The 11,378-nt window shown below is 46.3% G+C and overlaps 1 protein-coding gene across 1 annotated transcript; it reads left to right on the top strand.

Annotated features, from left to right (window-relative positions):
- Positions 1-1,818: 1,818 nt before the first annotated feature.
- Positions 1,819-9,197, top strand: ATP5MC2 (ATP synthase membrane subunit c locus 2). The gene is made up of 5 exons (XM_043968070.1): positions 1,819-2,016; positions 5,555-5,623; positions 7,033-7,110; positions 7,667-7,860; positions 8,910-9,197. The coding sequence occupies exons 1-5, from the start codon at positions 1,834-1,836 to the stop codon at positions 9,022-9,024; spliced, it is 639 nt and encodes a 212-aa protein (XP_043824005.1). The 5' UTR covers positions 1,819-1,833; the 3' UTR covers positions 9,025-9,197.
- Positions 9,198-11,378: the final 2,181 nt, after the last annotated feature.

Raw genomic sequence — 11,378 nt, 5'->3', positions numbered from 1 at the left:
TGGCCGCATTGAAATTCCTCCGCGAGGATAATTAAACTCGGGGCCTCATCCGGGCAAAATTACATCGCTGTAATGGCGTCGCTCGGGGTCCCGGGAAATGGCTCGGCGGGCTTTCAGCGGCGGGTTTTATCGCCGGCCGGGGTGTGCCTGGCTGCGGCTCGCCTCTCCTCCGGGACCGTAAAGCTGCTGCCGTGATTTATCCTCCCCTTCTCCCAAATCCGATTAAATGGAGGAGCTCGGGGCCGGGGCGCCGCGGGGCCCGCCAGGCAGCCGGGAGGGGGCGGCGGGAAGGACGGGGCCAAGGAGGGAGGACAAACGGCCCCTCGGAGGGAGACGGATTTGCCTTTATTTACAGCCCAGGGTTTTTTTCCACTCTCTCCTCACACCCCACCCCGCCTCCCCCTCTTTTTTTTTTTCTTCCTTTTAATGGGGGCTGAGTGTGTTTCCCATCTTTCCCCTTGCTTTCCTGTAAGCACGATGGTCTGGGTGCGGGGTGGGTGCTACCAAATGGAGTCTGAGATGGACGAGGGGAGCTGAGACGCCCCCCTCCATCCTTGGGGGTGGGAGAGGGAAGGTGGAAAGGCCTTCTTCAACCTTGACTGCTGCACCGCTGCATCTAAGGGAGGGAGAGGCAGGCAGATGCAAGGGAGGAATAGGAGGGCTTGTGAGTGTGATTACGGCAGGTCTAGAGCAGCTGTGGAAAGAAGGGGTACACCCACCTAGGAGGTGCAATGAGTGAGAGGAAGGAGAACCGGCCCACAGTGAAGCCGTACATTGTAGAGGGCGTGAGAGGAGGGGCAAAGATAGCGCTCCACTGGGGTACTACTTGTTCAGGAAACGAGATGGGAATTGGGAACAAGAGCTGATACGCTGCAGGCAGGGTTGCTTACCCTGGAATTGAGATGGAGAAGGGCAGCAAAGATGCCACGCCTGGTGGGAGTGGAGAAGCTCCCCTAAAAGATGAGATTGTGGATAGGGTTGCCGAGGTGACACTCCACCCAATTCTTGCCTAGATGAGATAGGAGGGGAACCCAGAGATGGCACACCTTGGGGGGAATAACGAAGATGACATAATGGGGAGGGAATGCCAGAAATTGGGCGCCACGGGGCAGTATTTGCCGAGGAAATGAGATAAAGGGGGAGGTGGAGGGGAAGAAGGACGGCACCGGAGTAAATAGCTGCTCTGAACTCCATCAGGTGGTTAAGATGACCTCTCAAGTTCACTCTTACTCAGCCCCCTACTTTCTCGTTTGCTGGGTCTCTAAGCAGAAGGCCCTTTCTCTAGTGGCTGCAACCAAGTAGGAAAATAGTTAATTTCTGACATTTTCACAGCTTAAGGTTTGCAAAGCGCTTTACATACATTATTTCGCTTGATAATTATCACATTACATTTACATACACCATCTCATTTGATAAAAGAGCAACCATCACCACCCCCTTTTCTTCCTCCCACTTAAAAGAAAAAAACACGAAAAATGAGGCTGTCACTTAGAGCTTGGCATTTTGCAGCCTATTTGCCCATTTAATGGGTTTCCCCTTGGGCAACTCCTGGACACGTGATTCCAAAATACTAAGGCTTCCCTAAGCCGCAGAAGTGTTAAGGATGGAAGGGTACTGGAATGTTTAATGCTACGGTTCTGGTGTATGCCGCAGCCCAGTCTCCAAGGCTGTGCTTCAACTGTTTGACCCTGCGCATGCTCAGGAATGGGCCTGGCCTCCCTATTCCCCCCGCAGTCTAGAGCAAATCTCAGGCCGTGTTTTGTATGCAGCTCACAGCTACCTAGCGTCTACACCAGGTCGCCTCTGCTTGTAGTTCCGGTTTTCGAACAGCAGATGGCGAGACGAGCCGCCTGCCTCGATGTGGCTGAAGGGCGGCGCTATAGCGTCTTTCCGACTCCCATCGTTTCGGTCACTCTGTCCTCACCGACGCGACTCGTTGGCAAAGAGGTACGCATGCGTCACGCCGCACGCCTCTCTTTCCCATCCCCCTCTCTGTTTCTTCTGCTCTGCCGGCAGGTAAGGCCTGGAGCCTGGCTCCCGCTTGCTTCCGCGCACATGCGCGCGGAGGATCCCACGTCGCGCCCTTGCTTCGCGGAGGCTTCCCTGGAACAACCCTGACCCCTGTCCTCACACTATCCCTGACTCCCCGGCCCTGTCACCCCGAGACCTTCCCCTCCCGCGCGCCGGTGACCTCCAGCCGCGCGGGTCCGGCGCCATCTTGGGCCCCTGGCGTGGGGGGTGGGGGGGAAGGGGAAAGAGAGAAGGAAAAAGGGAATGGAGTAGGGTGGGGTTCTCCATCTTTCCTCCCGCCTTCCTGGGTTCCTCTCGCCTTAGCTTCCAGAGCGGGCCGCCTTCCCCGAGGTCGCTCTCCGATGCCCAGGCCCGAGGCTCGCAGCCCCCGCCCTCGGCGCCGGCTGGACCTCCCGGGCCCCCGTAGCCCTCTGTGTAAATGCCACTTGGCCCTGTCCTTTAGCCCCGGAAGTGGCCTCCCAGGTGCCCACGTGAGGGGCAGGCTTCCTCCTCCCCGGGCACTGCTTCCCTGGGGCCTTCCCTGTAGCTTCACCCCCTCAGGGCCCCCCCCCCCCACGTGGACGCTGATCCTTCCTAACTGAACCCTAGGGAAGTAGCCTGAGACTCCCAGGCAACCCTCTTGGGCTTCTGTCAAGAAGTTCTAGTACTAAATGTTTCTTTTAGATGCTCGAACCCCCAAACCAGCTCCTGAGGTATCCCAAGTGAATCCTGGGATTACAACCCAGACTTTGTCTTTCTACCCAGTTCCCTTTCCCGTCACATAGAAAGGTCAGGGAGGAAGCCTCTTCATAGGACCTGAGGATTGGAGAGCTGCGAGCAACCTTTGAGGTGATCTAGTTAATGCCCTTGGTTCTCTCTGAGGAGACGAGGCCACTGCTGAAGTGACACCCAAAGTCACACAGGTAGTATAGGACAGGAACCCCAAGTCTTATGACTGATTTTAAGGCCAGAGCACCATGGTATCTCTCCCTTTGGGTTTTAATAAAAGTTATCTAAAGGTGATGTCTACCACCCCCAAAAACCTTGTCTTCAGGAGTAAATTAAGGATACAGCCAAGGTCATCCTGCAGCCAAATCTAAATGGAACTCCTTCTGGTCTTGTCACCTTGTCCTGTAGCTTTCTTTTTTACTCGCTTGGGAATATCTCTGAGTGTTCTCAGCTTCTAAATAAATGCCCTGGGTAAATAGAATCAAACCTCATAATTTGAAGGAAAGAAATTTAGCTTTAGCTCTTCTGCTCTCCCCAAACAGGGAGCACCAGGTCCATGTTTGGTAGACCGGTAGAGATGACCTTTGCCTCACTTAGGGCCCATTGCCTTGAAGATAGACTTTTATGGAAATTTGAGGTTTTAAGCAGGGAGACCAGCCAGCGTGCACATGAGCAATGAACCTGAGCAGAACACAGACTAAAGGAAGTTTCAAACCGAGGGAAGTATGAGAGACGTTGAATATTGTGAGGCTTTCATTAGAGTGGAGTTATAAGCATATTAATGCTGAATAGTTGCCATTGTTACAAGGAGCAATCTGTTAGGTTATTAGTTTTAACTTCTGTCCTCAAAAAGGAAACATGGTGGCTCCACTATCTTAAAGCAGGGTTCCTAACCTGGGGTCTCTGAAGTTGTTTCCTCTTAAATTTTAAATTTCAGTATAATTGGTTTCCTTTCTAATCTGTGTATCTTATATCATGTATTTAACAATGTTCTGAGAAGGGATCCATAGGCCTCACCAGACTGCCAAAGGGGTCCCTGATACAAAAAAAGTTTAAGGACCTCTACCTTAAAGCCAAAGTCCTGATATGTAAGTATTGTTGAAATCTAATTCTTATCACCTGCACAAATTCACTGTGAAACTCATACTTGCTGTGAGGTGTTTTTTAGTTTTTGCCTGTGCAACTTTGAGCACTGATCAATTAGAGGAGACGTGTTAGTAGCTGTTTCCTCAAACTAGGAGGTGAAACTCCCTAAGGAATTACTGATTATTTCAGCGGATTTATTATTTTTCCTATAGCTTCTTGAATTTTGATTAAACTGAAGCATAGGGAAGGACAAAGTTGGACTTCAACAAAACTTAGATTTGAAGACTTCGGATGTAAGGTCATGAAGCCACTGTGCTTCTTGCCCTCTTAGGGTATGAAAGTGATAAGTTTGCTTGTTGTAGCCATGTCAGCTTACCAGCATGGATCTGCCCTATCCCCACTATGGAACTCTTTTCATTTAAAAATTGAAGCATCAGGATAAGCAAGTGGTTCCAGGTTATGCAATGGCAAGGAATCCATAAGTTCTACATCTCTGTCCATGACTTCCAAAGGCACAAAAATGCCCTTTCTTAAAGGGACAGCTCATCATAGATCCAGGCACTGTTGTGTAGAAACAGGCCTCCTTAAACTTTTTTCGGCCATAACCACTTTCCTCCTGAGAAATGTTTAGCGACCCTGGGTATATAGGTATATAAAATAGGTATTCATAACCTTTTACGGTTGCTGAATTTTTCTTGACACCCTGCCCCCTCCCCCATGCTCAGTTATACCACCCCCTATGGGGTTACAACCCACAGTTTAAGGAGTTTGGGTATAGAACACAGAACTTGGCATAAGAAGACCTCATTTCAAGTTTTAGTTCTACTTACTAGCTTATTTATCTCTTCTTCATCTGTGAAATGGGCTTAGTAATACTATCTGCCTCAGAATTGTAAAAACCAAAATAATGTGTATCAAGTGCTAATATGTGTAAGAAAAGAACCAGATAAAGGTCATTCTGGGTAATGTCTTCATTTAAATTGTAACTTATGAGTATTAGGACCTTGGCTGGAGGGAAATTTTGAAAAAAATGCTTTTAAAAATTGGAGCTGGCTGATTCTTTCTCTTGTAACAGGATTAATGCAGAAATAGGATTGATGTTATTATGTGTATATATATATATATGTGTGTGTGTGTGTATATATATATCTATATCTATATGTATAGAGATATATAGATATAACCTATATCAGATTACCTGCTGTCTAGGGGAGGGGGGAGGGAGAAAAATCTGAAATTGTAAAGCTTGTATAAACAAAAGTTGAGAACTATCTTTACATGTAATGGAAAAAATAAAATACCTCATACATTAAAAAAAAAATTGGAGCTGGAATAGCAGTTATCAAAAGCTTTGTTAATAAGGAATAGAGTATCTACTCTGAGTCTTAAGGCCCTGTTTCTCTTATATTTGAAGTGAAGGCTTCACAGGGTTATAAGCCTTGGCTAGAGATACTATAAATTATAAGGATCGTGTCTTGATGTTCCTAAGGGGAACAAAGATTCCTAGTTTCTAATTATACTTCTGTGTCTAACTTCAGTAGTCAGAATGGGATACTTCCTCTCTCTGATTCTTTTTTTTCTCCTTTTTAAAATGAGTATTGCTCCTTCTTCTGTAGCACCCCTTTTATTCTAGTTGGATTTTCTGAGCATCCTTTCAGCTGCTGTTGGTTTACTTTGTGTAAGAAGTGGAGAGTAATCTTGATTTCTGACACTGCTTTTATGCCCTCAGCTCTTCGGCTTTGCCCCTCAACCCCTGAGAATGTACGCCTGCGCCAAGTTCGTCTCTACCCCTGCCCTTGTGAGTAGCTGACAGTCCAATGGGGGGTGGGTGGGGAAAGGAACAAAACCTGTTCCATCCTTCCACCTACAACTTCATCAGACCTTGTTCTTCACAGCTAGGCTGTGGGGAGGGGTACTTTCACCTGGGGAAGTGACACCCTCTGGGACTCCCTTGCTATGGTAGTCTGATATGGAAGTGAATTCAGCAAGGTAAGTGAATGTTCACTTGAGTCCCAAATCTCTAGACTGTTTCCATTTGAGCAATTCCCCGGGGAAAGTGGGATATAGACCTGGGAATCTGGGTAACCATTCAATGACAGTTGTATGCACTTTATGTCCCTACACTGATGCCTTATATATTGTAGAAGTGACCATGAAGGTTGTGATCCTAGGTTCTCTAAAGCTATGCCAGCAAAGCACAGTCTAGCAGGTACTACCATGGTAGAAATAGACTGGGTCTGTTTAGCAAGGACCAACTTTGCTAAATTCCTAGAGGCACAATACCAGGCTGGCTGCCGATAGAGGAATGTTTCCAGCTAAGTTATCAGAGGGCTGGGATCTATATTAGTGAAGTACCCACAGCAGTGAAATCACTAGTACTTAAAATATCCAGGGAGCATTGTGTCACCCAGATTCAGTCAATAATGTGGATGAAGCAATAGCTTTGTCCTGTCCTACGTGGGTGCTAGGATAACTAGAAGAAAGAGACATGGTTCTTCCCCCTTGGAGAGCTTACGGTCTAGGCAGGGGCTGGCCGTATATTAAAAATATTTAAGAACACTTATAAAAAGCATAACTTAGAGGACGGTGAGTTTAAGTCCTGCCTCTGATATACTGTACTTGTGACCCTAGGCAAGCCATCTAACCTCCAGTGCCTCGGGAATCTTTCTAGGACTTTGAAGTTGCAGGAAAATAGTGCCAACTGAAGAGTCCACATTTACTGAGAGTTTACTCTGTACAGATCCCTAATGACAGCGTGCAGAGTAAAAGCCTGTTCAGATTTAGGGCAGATTAATCTGTGAAGGCTGCACAAGGGAGTTGAATTTGAAACAAGATACTTGGCACTCTCAGTTCTCTTAGGGAGTATCTAAGAATAAGTCCCCTTTTTGCCTTACTCCCTGGCATCCTTCTAACATGAAAATGCAACCTTGACCCTTCCTGCCTATGGAGTGATTGGAAAAGGGATTTGAATGTGCCTTCTAGGCAAGCAATCGGTAAGGAGTAGGGTCTTCTTAAGCCTGGGGCCTGCTGGTTTCCTTTCCTAGGATAGGATAGGGAAGGAGACGTGTTACAGTTATCTAAAACTTGAAATTGAGCTCTGGGAGAGATGGTGGGAGGGCTGAGTGATGAGGAAGGGGGATCAAAGGCAGCCCCCCACCAGGAGTATTCCAGGCAACTCCCATGACATTTTTGCTGCTTTTCTGCTAGGTGAGGAGCAGCTCTCAGCTGCTGAGTAGACCGTTATCTGCAGTGGTGCTAAGACGGCCAGAGGTGCGGACAGATGAGGTAACTTGACAGTGAAATTGTGCCTTGACCATAGGGGTCAGCAGAGGAAAGAGTGCTTACTTGCTTAGGCCAGTAGGGGGTGTCCTGACACCAACCCAGATGAGTGGGATTTTGATGGGGGGAGTACGGGGGGGGGGGGGGTGCCACAGGTTTTAAATGGAGGTAGAGAAGGTAGTAAATCTAACAAAAATTGCCTGTGTGTGATACTGATACCTGCCTTGGCTCAGCCTACACCTACAGTGGGAAATCCTAGTTCTTGACTTTTTAGGGAGATAGCTTCTCCTGGGGTACTAAACTTGACTCGGTTCCCTGATCCAGTCTCAAGCTTCCAGACATCCTAATGCTCTGGTAGTTGACTGCCTGTGAATGCATTCAGATCTCATCTACTTAGCATTGTTTATCCACCTATCAGAACTTCCTAGTGTTGTGAAGGATGTTTTACAGTTCTGAGGAGCAATCACTAAGGTCTGGTAGGGCAGGACACAGTGTTGTTATGGTGCAGAAACTTGTGTCTTTCAAGGTGCCTTCCCCTACAGCCTATTTCTTTCTTTCACAGAACCTCAGCATTTTGGCAACGTCAGGTCCCTCGACCTTGATTGTTCCCAGATGTGGATTCCAAACTAGCACTGTCTCAAAGGACATTGACACAGCAGCCAAGTTCATCGGGGCTGGGGCTGCCACTGTAGGGGTGGCCGGTTCTGGAGCTGGGATTGGGACTGTGTTTGGAAGTCTCATCATTGGTTATGCCAGGTAAGGTAGAAGAGTAGAGACCTCACTGGTTAAGATGGGGTTTCCAGGGTGTAGGCTTAGCTGGTACTTTCTGAGCAGGAAGTATTTAAATCTTTAGATGAAACAGGAGCAAAGTTTGGTTCTATGGATCCTGGTCCTATTCCTTGGGACCACCTCTGGCTTCCTGTCTCCCCCAGTATGTAGCTTCCAAATTACCTTTTGCTGTTGCTATCCCACAACCCGGGGGATACCTTATTGCCACTTCAGCCTGTCCCATTGGCACTGGGATCCTGAGACTGTGCTCCCCACAGACTTTTTGGCAGCTCATTGTTAAAACTAAATTAACCCTCCAGAGACCAGTAAGTTCTCTTAATACCAGTGGGGATGTAGGGTTATTTTCCTGGATTTTTCCAAAGGAGACCTAGTTGTCCTGGCATAGTTATAATACAAGAGTACAATCTGGTGTTGATATGCCCATCAGAACTGAGCGAACTGAATTAATGAGTAGCATCACTGAAACTGGGAGTGTATTTTTCCTAGTTGCATTCCTGTCTTTCCAACTCTGTCTCCACCTTCAGACTAGAATTATCACCTTTTGTAGAGGACGTAAGATCCTTATGTTCTGGCCATGTTGGAAATGAAAGAAGATTGCCCTATCCACCGATCCTCTTAACTGCTTAGTCCATTCCATTCTGGGGGGCTTATTGTAGGGCCTGGCTGCTAAATGCCTCAATCCAGAAGCTGCTCCGTGCTGCTGAGTAGAAGCAGATGGTGGGGACAGTGGATTTTTTTTTTTCCCTTTGAGGTGGTAATATTTTGATAAGAAAACTCTAATGAATCATGAATTGGCTAGGGTTCCCATTAAATCTCCACAGAGCCGTGGGTGGATGGGTATCTGGACCTGCCAGACTTTGGTGTGAGCTTTCTTGCCCTAAAAGACAAATCCGGAGATGAGCACCTCAGCATTTGAGAGAAGTGCCAGGCGGGTTTTCCAGCCCTTCTTCTATTGATACCATTACTCTTCCTTTTGTGGTCAAGGAACGAGACTCACCCACCTTTCCTTCTCCCAGGAATCCCTCCCTGAAGCAGCAGCTCTTCTCCTACGCCATCCTGGGCTTTGCCCTGTCTGAGGCCATGGGGCTCTTTTGCCTGATGGTGGCCTTCCTCATCCTCTTCGCCATGTGATGGAGCCGTTTCTGTTCCCCAACGTTTCTGAATGTTCCTCTTTCTCCCGGTTCTTCCATGTCTCTTTCAGCCTGTGTGTACCTCCCCTTTCATCTCACCAGGCAGCCCTGGGGAAAGCCGTGGTCTCAGGATTTGACAGAGGGAAGACAAATAAATACTGTATTAATAAGCTGTTTCTTGGGTCTCCTGTGTATGCTTCTTTTCCATTGTTGACTGAATAGACCTCATTGAGAGGTTTGGAGGATGGGGGTGGTGGAGGGAAAGGGTGGGCCCTGATCCCAAGGTCTCTGGGCTTTTGCATCTTCTGGATTGCTTTTTCTGTCTTGGGGAAGTAATTCCGTATTTTAGAGATTATTCCCTTTATATTTGTTAGTACAGGTTGTTACCTTAGATGCTTAGGCCAGTGACTTTATGCCAGCATAAGGTAACTACTATCCTTCCTTCGTGTTCTGCTGCCTCAACCTAATTATGTCCCCATTATTTGAGCTATTACATTAGGCTTCTGGTCACTTCCCTGCTCCAATCTATCTAAAACACCACGTCCAGATGAATGCTCATAAAGCTCAGCCCAACTGTCACTCATCTTTATTATCCCCCATAGAGCCGAATGCATACAGGAAACACTTGATAAAGGTTTGTTGAACAAATCACCTAACCCAACCCCATTTTTACATATGAGAAAACTGAGTTCCAAGAGAGGAAATGACATCCCTAAAATCAACTCATTGATGGCAAAACCAGGTTTAATGATCCTCTCCTGGGTGTTGTGGGGGTTTTTTTTGTTTGTTTTTTTACAATGTACCACATTGCTCTATTTTGTAAGGATTTTTCAGGATCCGAAGATCTTTCGTTATTGCTTTTTCCCTAAATTAGGTAGGTAGGCAGGGGTAAGAAAGAATAGGATTCTTTTCCTAAATCATGAAATGGGTTGGTAGGAGAGGAAAATGGAAGCTAAAATAGAATAAATTAACTTAAAATTACAGAAGGATAAATTAAGCTAGGTATTGGGTAGACTGGTTGGGTTTTTTTGTTTTTTCCATTTTAAAGGGGACCAGTTTCTCCACATGTAAACAAAGGCTGATCCAATCTTGGATCATTCATCCTTTGTATTCCTAGTAGAGTTGGGGCTACAGGGTCTATTGTCCTGAGAGAACATTTCCTTGTGAACTTAAGCCTAATGTTGGTCTAGAGCCTTCAATGTGGTTTCTAGTAAAATTGGCCCAGGCCTCACTCCACCAACTTCCCTGTGAGCTTTTGGTATGAGAAAGGCTTCATTGAATGAGGGAAAGCTCTCCCTGTGGACAAGGCACTGTCTATAAATTCGAAGCCCTTTAAGACCCTTGTCTCTGCCCCACCCTGGTGTTAACATTGCTCTAACTGAAACATAGCCTTCACTTCTCTCATTTTTTTTTTAATATCCACAATAATTCTTTACCTGTCTGGGACAACACCCAATTCCTTAACACCTTGACTGCTTCAGCTTGTAACTTGAAGACTTTACTTTTCTCTAAGGTGGATGATGAGATGGTGTTGCAAGATGTAAATTCCTTCAGGAGGCCCCGGGACAACCCTGATCCTCTGGCACCTGGGCCCAAGGGATACATATTAGCAGTCGAAGTTTGAGCTAGATTGAGGGTGAAGGGAAAAGCACTTCTAGCCAAGGAGCTATGTCTAAGCGTAGCTGTAAGTGCCCAACGTTTTCCTGGATCCCTCTTCAGCTCTGATCTACAGTGAAATGTTGCTATACTTTCTGGCTTGTCCTTGTGGCCTTAGAAGGAAGAACGGACTGGAAATCATGAGATGGAAGTTCTAATCTTAGCTCTGCCACTGGCTTTGATAATTAGGCAGTCACTAGTTTCCATATCCATAAAAATGGGAATCTTTCCCCAGAAATTGCCTGAGAATTAACAGGTCCTATGTGTGGTAATAGCCTTTCTGAGCTAGGTTTTCTCTTGCTTTAATGTATCCTTTATGTAGCTTTCACTTAAAGAATCAAGATTTCATCTTATCACTAAAACTGAGCAGTAGTTTCTTTTTATCTTTAGAAAAAGAAAAGTCACATTTTTTTTTCTCTTAAGAGAAAAGTTGACACTAGAAAGAGCAATGGTATGAAAATCAGAAGGCATGGATTCAAATCCTGTCAGCACTTAATGGGTGACCTTGGGAAATCTTTCTGAACCTCAGCTTCTGCACCTTTAAAATAAAGGGTTGGACTAGATCAGTGTTGTTAAACTCAAATAGAAGCACATCCCTGGAGGCCACATATTGACTCAGAAAACCACAAATTGACATTATCTATGTCGGATTGTATTTTTATTTGTTTTGTTAAACATTTCCCAATCACATTTTTAATC

Source organism: Dromiciops gliroides, chromosome 5, assembly GCF_019393635.1.
Source record: "Dromiciops gliroides isolate mDroGli1 chromosome 5, mDroGli1.pri, whole genome shotgun sequence".
NCBI lineage: Eukaryota > Metazoa > Chordata > Mammalia > Microbiotheria > Microbiotheriidae > Dromiciops > Dromiciops gliroides.
This window is presented reverse-complemented; position numbering and strand designations above follow the sequence as displayed.